Source organism: Dermochelys coriacea, chromosome 14, assembly GCF_009764565.3.
Source record: "Dermochelys coriacea isolate rDerCor1 chromosome 14, rDerCor1.pri.v4, whole genome shotgun sequence".
In the NCBI taxonomy this organism is placed as follows: domain Eukaryota; kingdom Metazoa; phylum Chordata; order Testudines; family Dermochelyidae; genus Dermochelys; species Dermochelys coriacea.
In genome coordinates, this window is record NC_050081.1 from 22678993 (window position 1) to 22702511 (window position 23519).

Consider the following 23519-nt stretch of genomic DNA (forward strand, 5'->3'; position numbering starts at 1 on the left):
GGTTAGGCCAATCCTCCACTGAGGGTCCTGCACGAGTCTTGTGTCCCAGTGTTTCACAAGGAGCCGTTGGGCTGCACTGGTGCTCTCTGGAAGGAAGACTGCCAGGATCTGAATAAGCTTTACCAAACTGGATGTAGTGAAATATTTTTTCTCCCCTCTTGCTGCAAGCTGTGCTTTATTTCTTTGCTCTGAACTTTACTTCTGAGATGGTAAGGGAGTGTCTTTGTGTTCCCCCACTCAGCATGGGCGTCAGGGTGATGGACACATCTTGGGTGGCCCGCAGAGGCACCACCATAGTTCGAAAAGCGTCCTCCACCCCGCCTGCCATGCAGCCCCCCGCGCCGCCTTCCGATCTCGCTGCAACTCCTCAGTCACCAATTCCTGAGCAATCTCTTGATATTTCAGCTACTCCCTCCCCTACTCCAACTAGCTTCAGCTTCCAGCCAGGAGCCGAACGGACAAGGTAAGTTCAGGCAGCAGTGACTGCTGCTGCCGCTGCTGCTTTACGTGGCCTTTGTAAACACACCTAGCTCCTGCTCACCTGCATGTGCCCTTTTGATTTCACGCTTCTGCTTTCTGGTGTGTGTGAATCCAAGCACAAAATAATCCCCAACGGTGACCGCCCAGCAGCCAGGAAAATCCCTGAGCAGCCTCGGTGGAAGTGCTGCTGGAAAATGCCATTTCCAGGCTGGCTGGAAAGACAGACATTTTTGCAAAAGCAGAGACTGGATGCTCAGGGCAAATCCTCCCTTATCCACGCTGCAAATCTGATGGAGACTCTGCGCTCGCAGTGCATGCACCTCACCCCACAGAGGATGCTGTGCTAGGAGTCCCCTATGGAGCACTCCCATGGCTGGGAGAGCAGGAGACAGGCTCCTGGCTGTCATGTGGGAGCAGGTAGTGCTAACCTAGCTGTCTGTTTCATTGGCCCTGCCTTTCAGTTTTCTGTCCTTCCTGCCATTCCCGCTGGTCTCCCACAAACGAGCACTCCTTGGCCAGACTGATCCCCCACATCACCCCATTCCACTGGTTGGAAGGAAGATGGAGGCACTCCTTTTGGGGTCTGTTACACTATGTGAGCCAAGCACAAGCACACACTAAGTTACACCAGCAACTTGTGCTCTTCTAGCCGTCCCGTGTCTCTCCCCCCCCTACCCCAGCCCCTTTGCACACTTGGGTGCAGATTGTGCACCTGGAAAAAAGCTGGATGACTGTGAGCAAATTTTGCAGCCAGTTTCGGAACCTCCTTTGCAAATGTGCTTAGCCCTGAAATGTCCTTTCCCGAGCCCATTCCTGACTAGAACATCCTCCCACAGAGAGGGAATATTCACTTCCAGTGCCTCTCTCAGAAGGCCCCGGATTTATTTTGTGTTGGGGGATTCACACACTGCTTCCCAGCGGGCAGCTGGAAAACAAGTGCGGCTGTCAGGTGTAGTCACCCGTCTGCGCAGGGAGTGGGGTCGATGTGACTTCTTCGTGCTTCCAATCTGTGCTTCCTGCAAGTATGGAAGTTAGCTTCTAATGTGCTGCATTCCAGGGGACTTCCCAGCGCTCAGCCAGCTCAGCATATGTGCCAGAGAGATTTGTGATGAGCCCTGGCTATCAGGTAGAGATCTCACACAGACCCCATCCCTTAACATGAGCCACCCTGACTCAGTGACTGAAAGCACCAAAACAATCAACTGTCCTTGTGCAGATGCTCATCTGCTCCGGGCCTGGATTTTGCTCTGATTTCTGTGCACCTGTTGACAGCATTTCTTCCCCATCAGTTATTTGGTAAATTATTAAACACTTGCACATGAAGGGCCAGAACCTGATCTCTGTTACCCCGATGTAAATCTGGAGCAGCCTCGTTCATTGCAGTGGAGTTACTCTGGATGTACAATTAGTCTCTAAGGTGCCACAAGTACTCCTTTTCTTACTGCTGTAACAGAAACCAGAGCCTGCCACAGCTCGCTTGCTCGTTACCTCCTATCGTGGTGTTGTATAGCCGCAACCCACAAGTCCCATGTCCCTTAGTTCCACTGTCTGCATTCACCTGTCTTGGGTCACAGTGTATCTCCCAGCTGGTACGTAGCACCTGCGCCTGTCATAATCTGAAAGTGTTCATTTTCTTATTCCCTGACCCTGCTTAGATGCCTTTCTCACGTCAGTGTCCTTTCTGCCTGACTTTATGCAGATGTTACAGCATTAGCCTCAGTTCCCAGGACTATGCAAGTCTGTTCCCCTCCCCTCCCTAAGAGCCAGCCTCTGCAGGAGACACATGGAGGGCACTTCCATCCCTGTGGGTGGGAGATCTTGCCGTGTGCTCTCTTTCCATTTCCATCATGTCCTGCCTCCAACCTGACACCCTTTCTTCATAGACTGGCGTTGTGCTAAACAGAGATCAATGGGGCAATGCAGATCCAGGGGCCGGGCAGAGGGCAAGGAACAGGGCCGAGAAGCAGACCCCTATAACATGAAAGACATGCAATGGCATTAGAAAGCGTTCCATGCTTCCCTGCCCCACTCCCCCACCGGAGGGCTCTCTCTCACCCAGCGAATGCACGTCCAGGAGTTTGGAAAGGGGGTTTAGGTGTCACCCTTTAGGGCATCACCACTGCAGTCCCTTTGACACTTGCCTGGCCTTCCATTTTGGCACAATGCCCTGCTATTCTTACTATACTCCTTGGCTTGGGCCCTCTCTTTGCCACTCCTGCCTTGCCGTTCTCTAGATCAGTGGCTCCCAGCCCCAGGCAGTGCCCTTGGTGCTTCAGACTTTGTGACTGGCACCCTAGGCAACCCTTCCCTCCTGTTATGATGCCCTGCTGAGCTAGGCCCCAGTGAAGAGCCTCGGCCCACCTCCCATTCAGCTGTGAGCACCCTGGCCTTGTGTGGCCCTCGGGTGGCTTGTGCAGTTGTAAAGCCAGAGTGCAGCCACGTCTGGGTCAGGTTTGAGCCCCCCCGGGCCACAGAACGGCGACGGTGGGCACAGGCTGCAGCCTTAGGGCCAAACTCTGATCTTCACTTCCCCAGAGTAAAGGCAGATTCTCTGCAGGTTTCAGTGGCACAATGAGTCCATTGACCCGTGTAAGCGAGCTCAGACCCCTGCCCCAGTGCCGTCACCCCACTGCTCTGCCCCCCCCCCAGTTCCACCCCCCTGCAGCAGACTCTGGGCTCAGTGTTTCTCATGGTGGTCCTTGTTGTTGTTACTCCTCTTTGCTTCTCTGCCAGCCTCGCTGCTCCGGGTGGGTTCCTCCCTGTACCAACACTTCTGCTCTTGTTTTTGTCTGTCTGTCTGTCTGTTTGGACATTTTGCAGCACGGATGATGTGTCGTCTAGTTGGTTGGACTCCTGTTACCACTACCTTTCCCCCGAGGACGACAGGCCCCCCCCTTACCCTTGCTATCAGCACCTCCGCCATTACCACCCCCAGGCTCGGCCCGAGGCCCCCTCGCCACCCTACCGGTGGTCGGGGCACAGCCAAACTCTGCCTCCCCGCTCCTCCTCCTCCTCCTCCTCCTCTCCCAGCCCTCAGCCGCTTGACATTAACTCGAACCCAAAGCCCTGCTTTCTGCACCTCCCCAAGCAGAGCTCCCTTGCCGAATCGCATGCTCTCAAAACTAATCTCTCCACCCCCTCCATCAAACCCCCACTTGTCTTAGCCAAACCAGACCCACCTGGCGCTCCTTACCCCTCCCTTATGTCAGCCTCTCCCCCCTGGGTCGGCTGCGCCAGCGACAGAGGAGCCGGCCTGACTAGGTAAATACCTGTGTGTTTGAGGGTGAAAGGGCCACATGCGCGGCAAAGGGTTCAGAGCCGTCGGCTCGCCGTGCACCGCGGTGACAGCCGCCGGGCAGGGACAGTCCCCGTGGCCCAGACCGAGCCTTCTCGCCCCGAGAAGCTGCCATTGCATGGGTCGGCTCTGGGCAGCTCATGAAGGGGGCGGACGGGGCGCTCTGCCAGGCGCTGCCACCTTCCTATCGTATCCCAGCCTGTTTCCCACAGAGCAGGGGCGCAGGGCCAGCCCTTCCCCCACCCGTGACAGAGCCACGAAGCAAGGAATCAAAGTAAAATGAGTGTCATAGGCCAGGTCGCACCGCTGTTGATCCAGAGCAGCTCCCTTGACCCAGTGGTGCCCTCGTGAGCTGGTGGGGTTAGCCGCCTCTGCAATGCAGGCTGTGAATGGCTGCTGCCTGGCCAGGGCAGCTTGCAGTTGCTCACCCAAGGAATCCTGATGAGCCGTTGCATCGCTTGCTATGCTGCCTTGTCCAGAGGTTCTTTGCTGCTGGGTGGCCTGGACTCCTCTATCCATTTCTTGGCTGTTGCACGTGAGCGCCGTAGCTGGGGATTAAGAAATGGACTTGGGGAGGAAGCTTTTAAAAAAAAAAAAAAAAAACAAACCCAGTTCCCACGACAAGTTCTTAGATGCATTGACTCCAAGGCCAGCAGTATCCCTTGGGATCAGCTACTTCGGCCTCCTGTATCACATAGGCCAGAGAACAGCCCACAAATAATTCCTAGAGCACTTCTTAGCAAACAGAGCTCCCTCTGGAGGAGCAGCCATTTGCGGGAAAGGGAAGGGGTTTTGTTCTGCTCTGTCTCAGCTGTACGCCATGCGACTAGGAGGGCTGCAGCATCGCTTCATGCTCTCATTGTGCTCCGCCTGCTTGAAAAGACGTTCGCACGTCTTGAGTCCAATGTGTAGCGCGTCTCGGGAAGCACCTTCTGTCGGGAAGGGGGTTGGCTTTGCCAGCGCAAACGGCGGCTCTTAGTGAGGCCTGCATGCCGAAAAACAGGCCAGAGTGCGAGGAGCATGAGCCAAGTGACCCTGGGCTGTGGGGCAGAGGGAGGTCCATGGAGTGGCTTCAAAACAAAGGGACTTACACGTTTTCCTCCTTGTTCCTGTTTGTTTCTTTGCAGTACTTTAAAAACCAAGGAGCTGTCGCCCGTGTCTGGGCAGAAAGGCAGCCCAGGCTCCGGTCATGTGGCCCCATGTGGGAGCATGCAGCAGGTGGCCAGTCCCACTCAGCAGCTGTCCACGGAGCAGAGCCCTCACACACTGCGCAAAGGTATTTGCTGCCTTCCCAGGCCAGGCTAATGTAACCGGTGCAAGGTGATGAGTGTAATCAAGTAGCAAGCTTTGTGCACACTCAGCCAGGCTTGGGTCGTGCTCTCTAGCACGGCATTCTGAGTGTGCGTGAGCGAGATTGTCCGGTGGGACCATTACTGGCTCAGGGATTTGAAGGTATGCTTTCCTGGTGCCTGAAAAGGTGGTCTTTCATGTGCCTGGATCTCCACACTGTCCAGCTCAGAGAAGGACTAATCATATGACCATCTGGCATTTGCATGCACCCTACTTGTCTAGTGTTGGATTTCTTCCAGCGATGGTCATGCGTGGAGGTGAGGAAGTCCAGCTCTCCAGTAGAAGCCCTTTGCTGGTGTATCTATACAGGCAAAGCACTCTGAGTGTGGATACACTGTAACACGCATGCACGCACACGCATGCATGCTTTGCTGGTAAAAGAGCAGTTGTGTTGTTGCAACTGCGTGGCACAGCTTGGTTGGTCAGGGATTGCACACCTCATGCCCTGGCTGAGTGAGCTGTGCCAGCAGAAGTTTGTGTATAGACTAGGCCGAAGACTCCTGTCAGAAGGACAATTACAATTTGGTCTGGGCCAGATCCTGAGCTGGTGTGAGTCAGTTTAGCTCGATTTGGTCAACAGGGCTACATTGATTTACACCAGCTGAGGATCTGGCTCATGATAAGACTTGTATGAAAACCATGTTGGGTCTTGATTTGATGAAGGCTGTTGCTAAATTACATGCTGTAGAGATCTCCCATCATCCCCATCTTTTTATGTCAGGGAAATGAGCTTGCCACTGACTGCTGGAGCTGAGGAAGATGTGACTAGGTTGGTTACACTTGCTTTGTATTTGGAAAGTTCTCATTGCAACCACAGACTTCTTTGTTTGCTCAAATGAAAGCTACAGATGCTCCGCAGGGGCTGCTGAGAATTCCCACCCAGAAGCAGGAATTACATCTCATCAAATCCCCAACCTGCCCTGTCTGGGCGGACCCTAGACACTGGGATAATTACAATGTGGGTCAGAGAAGCCTCCAAACGTCTGAGTACTCATGCAAACCACCCCTCGGAACCTTTGGAGGTTGGTTAATAGACAACGGGTAAAATTTTCAAAAGCACCCGAGGGCCAGATTTTAAAAGATATGTAGCTGCTTAAAGATGTAGCTAGGCGCCTGGTGGGTTATTCCAAACAGACTCAGGTACTGACGAGCTTTCCAGTGAGACTCGGGCTCCTAAGTGCCTAAATCACTTTTGAAAATGGGACTTAGACTCCTAAGTCACTTAGGCACTTCTGAAAATTTTGCCCAATATGTCTTAACAAAAGCACACTCAGTACCTTGGTCAATGGAGCTTTCAGCTCCTAGAGTTTTGCCTTCCCTCCCCATTGTCCATTGCCACATAGAGGTGGAGTGGCCTCATGTGAAAACGCACTCACAGTACTGCCATGTGAATATCACACCTTCCCTCCGTCTTCCAAAACACATCTCCGCAGACTTCAGAAACTGACGAGGCTGCACACTTGCGCGGGAAGCTCCTAGCTGACTGGAGGGCAGGAGTGAGCCCACGGATGCACAGTTCTCACTGGAGAGACCCAAGGAGTTTGTTCATGGCTATTGTCGCCTGCTTGATTAAGTGAGCAGTCCCTGCAGGACATTGGCAAGGCCTGCCTCACAAAGTCATTTTGCTGGGAAATGGAGCTGTGGGGCATGGTAGACAGGCTGGAGTTTGCATCCCTTTGCTCCTGGGTTGACTTTAATTCAATGTTCATGGGTATGATCCCTTGTTCCACTGTGTTTGGTACATCCACCATGGTCCCTGTTACATGCTGGTTCCCATCTCACAGGGGCTGTTTAAGCACAAGCCCCTTTTGCCCCTCACAGGTGCCAGCTTGAAATGATCAAGAATATTCTGACAGCCACAAATCTCAGTAGATGCCAAAGGCAAAGCTCTCCACTCGGATCCCTGGTGCATATAGCGAGGACAGTGTTTTCCTGAGAATGTGTACGGGAGGACAGGTGCATTTGCACATGTAAGGATCTGTTTTGAATGCACAGCTGCAACCGTTGGCAGATATGGTGCTTTGTAACTGGCGTCCAGCCTGGCCCTTGGAGACCTTTTCCTAGTGTAACAGGATGTCTTTGTGGCTATGAATAAGGAGGGGTTCTACAATCTGGTCCATGGAGAAGATAAGGGATCGTGCCTTTAGCTTGGCTAGGAGCAGCCAGAGGGGTTGGAGCTGTAGGATGAGGGTTCTAGTCCAGGTTCCCTATGTGTGTGATTTGCAGAGTAATCACACGCAGCGCCTGGGTGTATTGCAGCATCAAAGCAAGAGAGCTCAGCTTCTCACATGCAGGAGTTGTAACACCAGATAGGTATAAGAAGTGCTAAGGACCCTGTGCTTCACCTAATGGCATCTCCGTCTCTCTTTGTCTTCCACAGTTTCAAAGAAGCTGGCTCCAATCCCACCCAAGGTGCCCTATGGCCAGTCAGGCGGTATGTCCGACCAGTCCACAGGACAGCCATCCCCCGTCAGCCTGTCTCCCACCCCTCCGAGCACCCCTTCACCCTATGGACTGAATTACCCACATGGCTACTCACTGGCCTCAGGTCAGCTCTCCCCAGCTGCTGCTCCTTCCCTGTCTTCTCCTCCTTCCCTGACGAGCACTTTAACCAAGTCTCGACCCACCCCTAAGCCAAGGCAGAGGCCCACGCTGCCACCGCCACAGCCTCCCACAGCAAGCCTGACCGGCGCTAGCCCGCAGTCCATGGACCACACCCTGCTAGATGACATGTCCCCCGGGGAAAGCATGTCCACAGGTAACCGAGCCGTTCGCTCCCTAGAGCTTTGATCAGATCCCTTGCAGGGAATGCGGTCAGCTAGTTTGTCGCCACGCCAACGAGTCTCGGTGGCATCAGTTTTCCGATGAGTCGGTGTTATCGTGGGTTGAGGGGATGAGCATGGAGATGCCAGAGTCCACTGTGCTGCAGGCACTACAAAGGGAGTCAGTGCAAAATCTGATGCCGTTGGGCCAACGGAAACGTGCTCCTGGGTGTTTGGATCCAGGGCCAATATGCAGGGTCTTTAAGATGCTTTTATTTTAAGGAGTGGTGGGGACAAGTTTTAACTCTTACATCTCTGCATCCCCCTCTGAATCTGGGCTTCCTTAGAGGGGCGATCGTTGAGAAGGCAAATATCTGAGTGTAAAACCTGCCCTGGCAATGAGGCAGAATTTAAACGGTCAAACACCTGTGTATGAAAACACAGCTCTCTTCTACCACGTGCTGTGTCGGCAGCCACCCCACACGCTGAGGTTCCTTGGTGAACCCTTGGTGCCGCCCTCAAGCCCTGGAGTGCAGCAGACAGGACTTGTGCTAGCTGGCTCGGGTGCTCTGTTCACGGAGGCTGCAGCATAGATTTCAAAGCCATGCAGGCTTTTGTTGTGACCCATCTGGTGGGATCTTCTCCACACTGCAGGTTGAGCCCTCACAACAGCCTTTGGTAAGTCTTACAGTTGGCTCCCTCGATTTTTTAGAACTGTCCTTCCTCACCCCCACCCCCACCCCCAGGAGATGCTTTGAGGCATCCCCTGAGACTGCCAGATAAGTGGGGAAGTTGATATAGAAGTATAGCATATAGTGGAAGGCAAACTGGCCCAAAGACCTTAGGATGGCGACAGCATGTAGGCCTATCTGGTGTCCTTTTGCCTGCTCTGAGGGACTGGTCATCATTTTGAGGTATATCTCATGACCCCTAATGACTAGAAACACGTTATAAATGGTTGGAAACATGGGAATTCTAGCTTTCCATTGATGTATAGTGGATCTTTCTACTCTTGACAGTTCATGAGAGAGAGATTATTTCAGTGATACTCTTGCATGTCCACTGACTCCTTTACTTGTAGAACAGCATCTGCGGCCCAGTCAATCCAATCCTGATCTGCTGGGTTGTGCTCAAAGGATTCACAAGGGAAATAATACAAATGCCCCGCTAGTACTTCAGGATTGCAGAGCAGGCAATGGTAAATAGGAATGGCAGATTGGTTTGTGTCTGAGTTCTCTCCATGCAGGTTTCGGAAGCTAGTTTCTTTATACTGTAATGTATTCTATGTTCTGTTTTATGACTTGACAGCCACAATTCTCTGAACCGTGTTTCTGTTGTGTTCTTGTCTCCTTGTTGCTGCTTATTTTTGTTTCCTTTCTCCAAATCCTATGATTGTGTCCTTGCAGCTGTTTGAGGCGAGTGATGCAATATTGGATAGGTGTGAGGGGGATTCTCAGGGTAAGCTGGAGTTCCCGTGCAAACCTCCCTCCTCTGGCACTTGAAAAGCTAATCCCCTAGACTGACCTCCAGCAGCTGGCTGTTGCGTCAGATTCACCACTAATTCCATCTCGCTCTCTTTGGCCTTTGCATGGGGCTCGCTGAACCAGAATTGCATGGCTTCTTGGGATTGTGACCGTATCACAAGTTCACCAATAATTACCTTATTAGTAAACTTGTTCCTTTTGCTTCCTGGAACCGCTGGCCTTTGTTCCCACCCCCTTTATATATTGAAATCAGTAAATGAAAACAATCCTGTGACCAGCTCCTAACCTTCCCCTCTTTTCCCCTCCCAACCATGGCTTAGAACTGACCCGTATGAATAATTTCTCCCTCTTCCATTTCATGTATTGTTTTTCAGAAGGGATGTCATGATATTGCTGCTCTTAATTGCCTTGATTGGGTATTGATGCTGATGGTATGTTTCCTGGGGTATTTAGCGTCACTAGGTGGTGCTTATTTACCCTGACCAGGAGCAGTCTGGAAATGCGCGCCGATAAAACAAACGAATAGCTTCATGCAAATGCGCTGTAGCTTTAAAAGTCCAGTGTCCTAGGCGACGAATGAGGCTTGCATGCTAGGCACATGGTATGGGACTGTTAGGCTGAGCAGTTGATAAAAACAGCCACTGTAAGTCACTGCAGTGCCCCACCAGTATAACTCCACCTGCATGCACAGGGCCAGCACGTCAGTGAGCCTCCACGGTGCACCAACAGATGCCCTGCATGTTCTGATGGCATGTGAACTGGACAAGCGTGTGTCCACAGGCTGGCCTCCACCACAGTGTTAGCGCCAGCTGTAACTTGAGTGTTAAATCTAACCAACCAAAAATCTCTCACTCCACCTAGGCATGCTTTGGAATCAAGCTAGCTAGCCTGTCGGAGGATGCGTAGATGCTCCAGCTAGTAACGCAGTCGGAACAAATTTCAGAGTAGCAGCCGTGTTAGTCTGTATTCGCAAAAAGAAAAGGAGTACTTGTGGCACCTTAGAGACTAACAAATTTATTTGAGCATAAGCTTTCGTGAGCTACAGCTCACTTCATCAGATGCATTCAGTGGAAAATACAGTGGGGAGATTTATATACATAAATAACATGAACATGAAACAATGGGTTTTTATCGTACACACTGTAAGGGGAGTGATCACTTAAGATGAGCTATTACCAGCAGGAGTGGGAGTGGGGAAGGAGGAAAACCTTTTGCTGCTAATCCAGCTACCCCGGCAGCTCCAAGGTGTGACTGCTCTCACTAGAGATAAGATAACTTGAGTATAGCTAACTTGAGCTAACACTGCTCTGAAGACAAGCCCTAAGGGGCTGTCAAGGCTAGAATTTTTGCTCCTGTCTCCACACAAGTTAATTGATCGATTGCCCTTAGCTCAAGTTAGCTAACGTGTTTGTAAATACTAGTCCAGTCCCTTCACAAACACTTGTCTTAGGGCTCAGATGTTAGTGGTTTATCCCAGGGTCCAGCCATGGGCAAGGCCAAACATTACTAGAGCATCTAGACTAACATTTGCAAGACTCAGGTTTCAGAGTAGCAGCCGTGTTAGTCTGTATTCGCAAAAAGAAAAGGAGTACTTGTGGCACCTTAAAGACTAACAAATTTATTAGAGCATAAGCTTTCGTGAGCTACAGCTCACTTCATCGGATGCATTTGGTGGAAAAAACAGAGGAGAGATTTATATACACACACACAGAGAACATGAAACAATGGGTTTATCATACACACTGTAAGGAGAGTGATCACTTAAGATAAGCCATCACCAACAGCAGGGGGGGGAAGGAGGAAAACCTTTCATGGTGACAAGCAGGTAGGCTAATTCCAGCAGTTAACAAGAATATCAGAGGAACAGTGGGGGGTGGGGTCGGAGGGAGAAATACCATGGGGAAATAGAAAAGGAGTACTTGTGGCACCTTAGAGACTAACAAATTTATTAGAGCATAAGCTTTCGTGAGCTACAGCTCACTTCATCGGATGCATGAAGTGAGCTGTAGCTCACGAAAGCTTATGCTCTAATAAATTTGTTAGTCTCTAAGGTGCCACAAGTACTCCTTTTCTTTTTGCGAATACAGACTAACACGGCTGCTACTCTAAAACCATGGGGAAATAGTTTTACTTTGTGTACACAAAGTAAATTAGCCTACCTGCTTGTCACCATGAAAGGTTTTCCTCCTTCCCCCCCCTGCTGTTGGTGATGGCTTATCTTAAGTGATCACTCTCCTTACAGTGTGTATGATAAACCCATTGTTTCATGTTCTCTGTGTGTGTGTATATAAATCTCTCCTCTGTTTTTTCCACCAAATGCATCCGATGAAGTGAGCTGTAGCTCACGAAAGCTTATGCTCTAATAAATTTGTTATTCTTTAAGGTGCCACAAGTACTCCTTTTCTATTTGCAAGACTGTTAGCTAACTTAGATGGAAACGGGCACAAAAACTCTAGTCTAGACAGACCGTAAATAGCCATTTCACAGGCTGTAGTCATGACAGCACACCCTGGTTTGCTATGATCTTCCCCTTTATTTTTCTAGCAGGGGTTTTCTCAAAGTCTTCCCATTACATGCTGCAGAACCTTAGTCTGATGGAAACAATCTCACAACGCTGGTTAGCAGTGAGCTTCTTTCAAATACACATTACAATTAGGCCTCTTTATTTCAAAAACGAAAACTGCTTAATATCTGAAAACTGGACCCCCCTCTCTGCCCTGCCTCCCTGAGGCCCTGCTCCCCAATCCCCTGCCCGTGCTCCACCTCTTTTCCCAGGGCCCACCCTTGCTCTGCCTCTTCTCTTGAGGTCCCACCCCGTTCACTCCCCTCTGCAGCTGGGCTCCCTCTGCTCTGGAGCTGAAATGGGAGCTGCAGCCTGATGCAGAGCCCACCCAAGAGATGCAGGTAGGAGGCAGCCCCGGCCAAGCAGGGGCTAGCGTAGGTTGATGACCCAGTGCCTTCCCCACACCACTGCGGTAACCAGACTTTTGGTGTCCAGTCAGTTCATCTGACCAGACACTGCCAGGTTCCCTTTTCAACTGGACTTTCCAGTCAAAAACCGGACACCTGGTAACCCTATACAAAGCAGCTAAAATATAGAGCCCCTCACATCGTGTGAGCCAGCTGTACCCCTAGTCCCACTGGCCAGATATGCAAAATGGTCCAATATCTGCAGCTGCTTGTTTGGCATCAAGGAAGAGATCATCCCATGAACAAATGGCCCGGCCTTAGCGCAGGGGGCTGGCTAGGTGACCTCTCGAGGTCCCTGCTAGCCCTACAGCTCTGTGGCTCTAAACACGCCTCCCCGGTTCCACATCCACGCTGCAGGCTCTGGATAATGCTGATGCCCCAAGAGACGTTATGCACTCCTGAAAACGTGGGCCCACTCCCATGTTTAAGGCTGCGCTAGGCAAGCTGTATTCCTGTTGGCAAGGGGTGCTTGTGCGGTCACTAGGAACAATGGACCAGTGACGGTGGGAAAGGAATATACAAATCTGGGGGCAAATTTCTGGTGGTGCAAGCTCAGGGAAGTCAGCAGGTTTGCCCTGGTGTCGGCAAGAGCAGAATTTGGCCCCTGGTGTAAAATGAGCATAAATCTTCGTATAAAGTGTTGGGGAAGGGGAGAGGAGGTGTGGGTGTTGTCCCACTGTCCTGTCCCTCTGGGCCGCACATCCCCGGAGCAAACCGTATGGGTCTGAGAGCGGGTACTGTGCCCGTGGTATCTGCCAGTCATAACCCCTGTGAGCCAAACTCTGCTTCCAGGCCCACACAGCAAATCTCAGCTGGGGTCCTCTGCTCTCTACCGGGCAGGTGCTTATGCAGGGCTTGGAGTGCTCTCTCTCCAGATCTCCATCTGTGCCCAGGCCTACGTATTGCGTAGGGTTTCTTTTTTAACTCTTTAACTCCAGAACTTGAGTTTGCTCCTCCTCAGGGCTCCAGGCTCAGAAAACCCGGCGCCTGTTTCTCCAGTCTTTCCCTCACGCAGGCTCCAGCCTCCTCTGGACCCATGCTCAGTGTGACCCTTTCCACTAACCATCCATCCATAGGTCCAAAAACATCCTTCCCAGGTACAGGTGAAGAGCCACCTGCCCCCCATTTGCCTTCCTGATTCACCTTCAGCCCAGAACCATGGCCTGGCTCCATGGCAGGCTGTGCCTGTCCCTGGCTGTTTCCACTGAGGTGACCCACCTTCCCTTCATCTTGGTGTGAAGTGGGGCTCAGAGCAGCACTGAGCCCAGGGGCAGGGGGAGAGTTGCCAGGCAGGGAGAGGCAAGTTGGACCAGGACTGACTCTACCCAGGAGGCCCCTGTCCAGCTCTGCTTCCCTCTGGCCATAACCCCCCCACCCCCTCCCCTGAAGGTATGAAGTGCCGCCCGCCTGGCCAGCATTCGAAGGGTTACTAGCAATGTTCCCTCTAATTTTTTCCATCCTTGTGCGGACTGAATTTTGTAATGTGCACCAATATCAAGGTATGTGTGGATGTGCGCCACTAGTAGAAACAAAAAACCTAGATATAATGTGTATATTTAAAAAGTTATCATAGGGATAATTACTCCAGCCAGGACAGGTTGGGCATTTTAGAACTCGCTACTCAGAATTAAATTGAAGCGTAAGAGAGAAATAAAAATTATGAAATGCACAGACCAGTCAAAAAGCTAAAATAACACACTTTGAAAGAAGCATGAAGAAGTAACAACAATAATACAAGTATGTGTTGGGAGAGGTAGGGGTGTGTGTGTGTGAGAGAGAGAGAGAGCGAGAGCCTCCACACAAGTATCCAGAGCTGGAGCCCACCAGGCCCTGGGCCGGCTGCCGGTCTGTGGAAATCCATGTGGTGTGGCTGCAGCCAGCTCGCTCTGCGGTGTGGAGGACTGAGCTCTGCTCTTCGTTCCCTGGACTGCAAGGACCTGCTGTGCCACGGACGCAGAATCCTCCGCGCCTGTATCTCTCTAGCTGCTCTTCCTGTCGGGGCAGCTAGAAGAGCAGATTGGCTCATCGTAGGCTGCTTGAGGGGGACAAAGGGGTAAAATGGGGAGTGGGAAGTCCCAGAAGCCCCCTCCCCCCCCCGCCACCAAAGCAGAGTAACTTTCTGTATTTGAAACCTGCACTGATGGCCCCTTGACCCTTCCTCAAAGGCCAGTCCACATACCTGTCCGGCCACACGCCTATGCATGCCCCACCCTCAACGGGCCGCAGGCCTCGTGTGTCACTCATTTCCCTATGAGACAGTAAAAGGGAGAATGCATGGAGTGGAGCTGGCCTTGGTGGCTAATTAGAAACCTAGCAACCCTGGCTAGTGTGGTAATTGCGGCATTTGCATTTGGCAGCCGGAAAGGACCCAGCTAATGAGGTGGCCGCATATTTGGGAGAATGAGTTTAAATATCCTTTCATGTCTTCCCCCCCACGCCCCGCCCCGCCCCGCACGCAATCTCTCCTGGCCTAGGAGGAAAGATGAAGGGGCTGAATACTGGCAGGTTTGAAAGGGAGGATGGGGTGGGGTTTAGGATGTAGCCATCAATACATGAGAGGTAATAGCTCCTTGAGTGTGAGATCTACTGTCCAAGTCACTGCCCTGAAGACATTCACGACTAGACGAGGCGATAGTGTCCTCTCGGGATCAATCCTGTATTCCCATAGGGGGGTAGGCTAGATGGCTCCATAGCATTTTCAGCTCTAATGTCTACACTGGGAAAGGATTGAAAGGGACTAAGGCGAGTCTGCAAAGACTAAGGGTCCGAAACAAAAACAAGGGGCAGTAGGAGGTGCCAGTTTCTGCCCTGTGTTTCGGAAGACCACTGGGCTCAGCACTTGTGCCGTGTCCTAGCAGGCCCGTGGGGCTCGTGCCCAGAGTGAGAGAGAGGCTGGCTGCTGCGATGGAGATGCCCAGGCTTCAGGAGAGGAAGTGAAAACAATAGAAGGTGCCAGCCAAGACTTTATTATGACATCCCTGCTCTCTGACATTAACAATGTACTAGCCTGAGAACCGTTTTTGCCGCTAAGAAAAAGCAGCACCTCCCAAGCTCCTTTTCGCTGATCTCATCTGTCCATCTTAGCGCAGGTTCACCCGGAGCAGCCTCTTACCTCTGCCTTTCTGTTCCCAATTGCAGATCTCGTCCACTTTGATGTTCCTTCTATACACATTGAGGTTGATCCTGCACTCCACGGAGATCCGCTGGAACAAACCCAGAGACATTCCGTGGCAGGGAAAGTCGATTCAGAAGAGGAAGAATCGGAAAGCACCGCCCTATGACATAGCGTCCCCTTCCCACATTGACTCTCTTGTATATACATGTGATCCCATAACCACTATGGTCCGGAGACCTTGCCATGGCGGGGTTTGCTCTCAGTTGGGGCTCCATTCGCCAGCTACTGGCGTGAACTGGCTGGATGAACATGTGTGACTTGCAGCAAACAGGGACAGTTTGTCTCCATGGCAAAATGTATTTCTGGGGCAGTTTCGATTATTTATTTCCATTAGTTTGTTTCGCCTTATCCAAACTTTGCCTTTTGACTTGGTGCCTAAGTATCCCCCTTTCAAGCTTTCAGCCCTGTTCCAAAAATAACCCCAACCCCCCTCCCTGCCCCCCCAAACACAAATTCCCCATTGCTCTTCAGCTTGGGGGAGGGAGGCAAGGTGGTCACTGCAGTAATGGTGCCCAGTGGGTTTGGCTCGTTGGGTTCCACCAGCGTCCCCTTGCCTAGTAGCCGGTGAAATCCTCGCCCGGTGGCCCATTGCTTTTCTAGCTGCACTGCTGTGCCGTCAATGCCCATACTGTCTCCATCCCCTGCAGGAAGGCTGCCGTGGGAGAGGTGTCCTCTTTAACCCTTAAAAGCCTGTTGTTTTCCAAACTGTCTGCCAAAATGACCGCTTTAGGGTGACACCTGCAGAGTGGTCTCCAGGAGAGTGTTTGCCCCAGTGGGATCTGAACCACGTCTCATTGTTCCCAAATACCTCACCCTGGCTTTTTTCCCTTCCGTTGTTTCGTTGTTGGCTTGACTCCTTGTTGTTGGCCGGGGAACGATTCCCTGTCTAAGCCGCAGCCGGAGATTTGGCGAGGAACCAAGTGCGACTGTTCCTCTTGAGACTGCAGCAGGCAGTTGGGAGTGGCATGGACGTGACTGCCACTGGCAAAAGAGGCGAGCCCCGTTGGTGTGAACGGCGCCACTTTGTGCTGGAGAGCAAGGTCATGCTTTGAATAGCAATAATGTGCTCATGCTGTGTCCCCCTAACCGTGCTTTAGAAGGTGAGATATGGCCCAGGTGACCTTGCCTTTCCAGCTCACTGCTCACCAGCGCAACTTCCTCATCTCCCCCCACCACCCTGTGTCACATATTCCTGCATCAGTGTCTGCAAGGAGAGGGGAGGACGAAACTGATGACAGGGACATGTTACCAGGAACCTGATTACAGTTTACTCAGCGCTGGGCCTTAGTTAACTCTTTTGTTTGGGTGGTGTGGAGCAGAGGTTTTGGTGGTGCATGCAAAGACAAATTTAACCTTTTATCCTTTTGAAAGATGTGTGTGTGTATATATATATATATATATATATATATATCTATCTGCGTAGATATAGATATATATTATATATTTGTATATATAAATAGATCTATATATATATTGGTTTTATTTGAGCCATTCCATCTGAATTGGTGTACCAATGTAAATTGAAATGCTTAGCATCCCCGGATCCAATATAAATGTATAAAGAAATATTCTCTCACAGCCGTATTTGCAAGTTACAATGTTACAGCTTTTTGCACAGGTCATAAGTGCAACTCGTCACCCAAACTGTAATGGGGACACGGGGCGGGGCCGGGGGTGTAGTGCAAAATCACCTGAAATAAATGTGCAAATTGCTGTCAAAACTGTTGGTAAAACTGGGGTTCTTCTCCTCGAACACTGTCAACTTCTTGTATTTTCAGCCGTTCCTCCAGAAGATCTGCAGGTTTGTGTCTCACGCTCTGACTTGAAATATCAACACCCTGAGTAGCTTCTTTAAAGAAGCCGCATGCTTAACTCCCCATGCCACCCTGCCCCCAACTCTCCCTGAAGAGTGTTCTCATTAAAATAGAATCAACTGATGATGTCTGCTGAACCCTTTTATATAGCCTCTAATGCAGGTCTCGCTGTGCCTTTAGCAGTCTGTTTTGCCAAGGGGGTGGGAAGGAGGGAAGGTTGTAGAAGGATCGGGTGAAGATTCAACTGTGAAAAAACCCTTGCCATTCTCAGGGGTTTATGCCGCAGCCCATCACCATGGTATCTGGGCATCTTCTCTGTAAAATCAATCGTGATAAGGAAGTCTGTAGTGGAATTAATGGAGTCTCTGGCACTCATCAAGAAGACGCCCAGACTTGTGTTGGTGGCTCAGCTGGGTGTCTTTGGGGGGCCAGTTCTCACAAGAACATTGGCCAGGGCAGAGTTCAATCTGAGCAAATGCTTACAGAAAAGAAAGACAACATCCATTAGGCCTGTTCCACTTCAAGTGCGGTTGATCCCACCCCCTTCCCTCCTCACCCCCCAAACGTGGTGCACTTCTTTGCAAAGCCACACCGCAAAAACAGCCTGCCGGATCCAGGGTGACTCTCTCTCCCTCTCGCAAATCTGTGCAGTTTGCACGTAAAACGCTGGGCTTTCCTACCAGCCAGCCATGCAAACTCAGCCTGGGAGCTGAAAGTCAAGCTGGCCTCTTTCCTTCTTGAACAACATGGAAAACAGATCCTCTCAAACTATTTTGATTTATTTTTGTTAATGAGATTACAAGTTTGGTTGATAAAGGTAATAGTGTTAATGTATTATACTTACTCTTCTGTGAGGCGTTTGACTGGATACCACAAGACATTTTTGATTAAAAAACTAGAATGATAAAAAAAATTTACATGGCATCCTTTAACTGCATTAAAAGTTGGCTAACTGATAGGTCCCAAAATGTAAGTGTAAGCAGAGTTAGCATTGAGTGTGTCAGTTTTCAGTGGGGTCTTGCAGGGATTGGTTCTTGGTCTTGTGGTATTTAACATTTTTATGAATGACCTAGAAGAAAACATAAAATCATCACTGATAAAGTTTGCAGTTGTGACAAAAATTGGGAGAATGGTAAATAATAAAGAGGGCAGGTCACTGATCCAGAGCAATGAGGATCATTTGGTAGGCTGGGCTCAAGCAAACAATATGTGTTTTACTATGACTAAATGTAAACGTATTCATCTAGGAACAAAGAATGTTGGCTATACCTACAGGATGGGGGACTCTGTCCTGGAAAGCAGTGACTCTGATTTGGGCGTTGTGGTGGATAATCAGCTGAGCATGAGCTCCTAGTGTGATGCTGTGACCAAAAGAGCTACTGTGATCCTAGGATGCATAAACAAGAGAGTCTCACATAGGAGTAGAGCGGTTATTTCATCTCTGTATTTGACACTACTGTGACCACGGCTGGAATCCTGTGTCCAGTTCTGGTGCCCACAATTCAGGAAGGATATTGATAAGTTGGAGAGGGGTCAGAGAGGAGCCATGAGAATGATTAAAGGACTAGAAAACCTGCCTTACAGTGATAGACTCAAGGAGCTCAATCTATTTAGCTTAAACTCCATGGCACAGTAGTCCCTTCTGGCCTTGAAATCTGTGAATCATCCCCAGTACTAACAGCCCTGCAAGGTCAAACTAGATCCTCGGGCACTGCAAGGGCAGGGTCAGCTGACGTGAGCTGCGGGGCAATACAATTACAGTGTAGGAGATGACTGGGCTGGAGCCTGGGCTCTGGGATCCCATATGGGGGGAGGACCCTGCCCTGTGTGGTTTGCATAGATGGAACTGATTGAAACTCAGTTTTGCTGATGTATGTGGAGGATCTGGCTCCAGCCCCCTCTTCTGTAACTGAGCTGACTCTGCAGGGCTAACAGGGTAAAAAGCAGCACAGACTTTTTTGAGGATCTGATTTGCTCCCATGCAATTCAGTGGAAACCCCCCCCCCTTGGTTGCAGTGGATCACAATCGTGTCCACAGTCACTAAGGTCAGCATATAAAACGGTTACTGGGTTTAAGCCTTATGTGCTTTTCTGAATCTGGGCATGAATTGGCATGTAGCTAAGCTCGGCGGGTGCAGAAGGAAACCAGGGTTGCAGGCTCCAAGCCTCCAGACACTTGCAGGGAGTCATAACTTTGGTCAGCTGAGTAACACCATGGATTCCAAAGTTAAGCGCATCCATAAATGTTAGCAGGGTCGGTGCCTTAGACACGAACATGTTTCTTCCTCATCCTAACCAGGAACTTCTAACAGTACCTAAAATTGACCCAGAAACAAAGAAATGATGCTGTTTAGCTCCCAAATTGCTCCTCTCAAAGGCAGACTCTCTTGTGTTTCCTTCGCCAAACCTGGGAGCGTTAGATCTGCTGATCTAGGGCACGGACTCTCACCTGGTTTTTAATCTGATTCCAATCAGTCCTGAAGTGAAACACAACCCAGTCTGTCTGCCATCTCTCTCTTCACTGCCTGGCTGGCTCCAGTGATGTTTTAGCCCCAGACAAACAGCCTCTTCTGTTGACAAAAGTGGGTCAGACTTCACTTTGAAACTGTCTCCCAATAAAACCAGGTAAAACAATGAGCATTCTCTGATCTCTCTTCCAGGCCCAATACTTGGTAGTTCAAAGTTCTGCATTTATTTTCCAGAGCCTCCAATGCAAAGAAATATTATCTCGTCTGGCAGTGTTACAGGGCGGTAGGGATGTTTATATCTGATCTGGATCCTTAGTAAGAGCTAAATTATTATTACTGTTTATTATCTGTACTCTGGTAGCTCCTCAGAGCTTGGTCATGTGCAGTTTATTCGAAGGGGAACTCCAGTGGTTTTCTGTCAAATGTTGCACAGACAAGAACCAGAGAAGTCTGGGCTAGTGCATAAGGCACTGGACTGAGACTTAGTTAATAGCTAGGTTCCCCTCCGGGCTCTACCTGTCTCCCTAACTGTGGGGAGTCCCTCTGCTGTCTCAGTGCCTCACTTTCCCACCTGTCAAATGGGGATCAGGACTGGTGGGGTACCAGGCCACACCAAAGGTCTCTGATGCAGTGATGTCTGCCAGGATCTGCTGAGAGCCTGAACTGCCCCCTGTAGTGGTGTGGGGAGTTAACCCAGATGCTCCATGATGCTCATTTGAATGGCAGCGTTGTTGACTTAATTCATTGCACGTAAGAAAGAAAAGAGAGGGTTACAGATCTGCCTGGCCTCCTTTGGTGCCACTAGTGGGGGGTGTTCAGGAGATACAACCATTTCTTGTCACCCCACCCCATTCATGGAACTGAAAAGCAGAGGGGGAGATCTAAGCCCTGGGGGTATTTGAGCTTAACCAAAGGCTAGTCCTTTGAGCCCAGTGTGCCACCACCACCACCACCACCTGCTCCTCAGGCAGCCAGCCTCTCTGCCCCAGAATAACAAAGGCCAAGTCTGCTCTGCTGGTGGGTGTGGGACCAACAGCTTCCTCCCTGACACTAATATCTGCTTATCTGTCCTCTGCTGCAGGCTCTCTGCAGACTCAGGCAGACATCGTTGCATTGGTTACTCTCAGGTTGCATTTTGGAACTTTCCTTCTTAATGATGAAGGCCAGAAATGTTTTATTTTAATGAAAGCTGCAATTGCCGTCCTCACATCTGGGAGCCGGGGCTCTGGGCACATGGCCCCATTGTGCCTAGGCCTCAATTCAGCCTCACGGGGTGGGGGAGTGTGAATCTGAACCCCACGGAAGGTGACCTGAGCCTGCACACACATACTGTGAAGATCTGCGCCATCGGCTGATAGTGGTGTTTCACTTTGGCCTGTCAAGAGGGCGGAGCTTGGCTTGTGGGCGGAGCTTGGTAACATACCACTGTTTATCTTTCTGCCCAGTTCTAGCTGGGATGGGGATCAAACCTCTCCCTTGCCTCATAGGGTGGCTATGAGGATAAACAAATTGAGGACTATGACACCTCAACCACAGGGGCCATGCGGGCAGATTTCTTTCTGTTTCCAGGACTAACTAACATTGTCAGTACAGCAAAGAAAAACGGGTGAACATTTGGCTGGAAGTTGATGGTGCTGAGCATCTTGGGAGGACGCTGCCTTCCTGCAAAACAGATGAGCCGAAAAAAGAGTCCCTGCCCCGGATCACCGTGTATAGTAAGATTTGACGTGGATCTGTCCCCCACACAGACTCAATTGGGGCTGCCCTGATTTATGCCATCTGGGATCTGCTCCGTCTGTTCTTTCTGCAGCCTGCTCCAGCCCCTTTGCCATGCTGCAGCTGTTCTGAGCCCTCCCTGTTGCTTAGCTCCCCTGCGCTGGCCCTGGCTCCCATGCCCTGAGGCTCAGCTGACTGGTCCCATTGCTCCCTGGTGGTCAGCATGGCACGTGCCCAGTGCCAGTCCCTTGCATGTCGTCAGAGGCTGGGAGTCAAATGGGCTTTTGCTCAGGTTGAGACCCTTACTGGACCCAGCCAGTAGCAAGTGCTGCAGGGGCTCAGGGCTGTGCTAGGGGAAGAAGGCATTGGGGTGTTGCCCCCCGCCCCCGTCCCAAACCGTGCTGTGCAATGGATGTGCAGTGGGGCTGGGATGAATATGCAGCTACTGCTCATACATAAATAAACCCCCTGTAAGTGCCATTGGCTGGAGAGCTCTGGAGCCCAAGACCCTCCTATGTGCTCAGCATCCTGGGGCTGGATTGTCAGCCCTGCAGAGCGAAGGCCGTATCATAGCCCCAGCTCCCGCACACTATGGGAGCAGCAAGACAACTGTTCGGGCCATGTGCCAGCCCAAGCCCTGGCAGACCTCCCACCCCCACCCCACGGTGCATGCTGCCCTCACTGCAGTGCCCATTCACTCCTTGTCCTCTGCTGAGCCTGCCAAGGGGGGGCCGAGTACCCCTTGGGCAGGGGGTTTGGGATGTGGTGTGGGTGCGGTTCCCTAGGAACCAGTCAGTGTCATGGCTCCCCAGGCCATGGAGAAGCTGTCAGCTGCAAACGGTGCTTTGCTCTGAGGCAGAGGGTGAACGTGGGAAAGCACCGCGTCTCACCAGGGGCTCTGCTCTCGGCATTGTCACTGGGGATTTACACAAATCGTTAGCAGGGTACCGTCCAGCAAGAGGCATTGACAGGAGCTAGGGCGAACCCACAGGCATTTCTCGGCTGTCGCTGTGCCAGGCGAGCTTCGTGCGGCTCAGCTAGAGTACTGTGGTTGCCCCGGGACCTACGGAGCTAAAAGCCTGGGAGCGGCTGCGGACAAAGAGACGGCTCTGGCTCTGGGGGACCGTGATCCCTGTGCATTACACAGAGCGAGGTTTGCAGCCCACTCTCCCCAGCGGGTTACACACCATCAAGGGAGACCAAAACAAACCGGCAGGAGGAAGAAATGTGCCTGTGGACGGTGGCCTTTTTGTGGCGGGTGCGTCAGACCTCCGAGCCAGCTCTCTGGGCTGGGTAGAGCCCCTTGCCCCTGCATCCGCCTCTGGAATGGGAAGCAGCCCAGCACTTCCCCCCACCCTCTGCCTGAGGGTTGCAGTGGAGTAGATGTGTCCACACATCCAGTGCATGAGACTGCAGCGCTTCCGTGCCCTGCTGGTGCTCTCTGTCTGGGATACTTGCAAAAGGGAAGTCCCAGGCTTCGGAGGGTCAGCCCTGGGGAAAGATCACCCATCCACCCTCTCTTTCCCTCCCGCAGCCTGCCTCTGCCCTCCGCTCCCACTCTGACCTATGGGAAAGAGTGATAAGACAAGGACACAGTGAACCCCTGGGGCCGCCTCTCCCCTGGAAGTGGTGTCGTGCTGTCCCCATGGTTTCCGCTCTCTGTTCACTGCCGGGCTGCATGATGTATGAATAAGCTTGGAGCAAGGACTCTGTCTCCTTACCTGTCTCTAAGGTGTCACATGCAACCGTGGTGCTAGCGCATCCTAGCGATGCCATTTGGCCAGGGGCAGTGCTGCCCATGTGCATGAGGTACCTTACAGCGTGCATGGCAGTGACCTAGCACCTATTGCTGCAAACATTGGCCCTTTGCTCCGCTCCGCTCAGCATCCCCTGCACACCAGCTGAGTTCTCCCTGGATGTCCGCTGACTCTGACTCCCTGCTGCATGGATGCATGGGGTGGCTTCTCACTGTCAGGAAGCTACACCACAGGCCCAGGAGACCAGG

The 23519-nt window shown here is 51.4% G+C and overlaps 1 protein-coding gene across 13 annotated transcripts in view; it reads left to right on the forward strand.

Moving 5' to 3' along the window:
• The window catches only part of ARHGAP44 (Rho GTPase activating protein 44), a 160695-nt gene extending 145039 nt beyond the window's left edge, over positions 1–15656 (forward strand). For 6 of the 13 annotated variants that reach the window (XM_043497300.1, XM_043497301.1, XM_038372168.2 and 3 more), the window contains 5 exons: positions 242–463; positions 3301–3741; positions 4903–5051; positions 7506–7883; positions 15480–15656. In XM_043497300.1, the coding sequence (XP_043353235.1) occupies positions 242–463; positions 3301–3741; positions 4903–5051; positions 7506–7883; positions 15480–15622 (1333 nt within the window). In that variant the 3' untranslated portion in view covers positions 15623–15656. Of the gene's footprint in view, positions 1–241; positions 464–3300; positions 3742–4902; positions 5052–7505; positions 7884–9293; positions 9346–15479 lie in introns of all 13 variants that reach the window. The other 7 variants (XM_043497307.1, XM_038372176.2, XM_038372177.2 and 4 more) reach the window with 5 other exon arrangements.
• The last annotated feature ends 7863 nt before the right edge of the window (positions 15657–23519 follow it).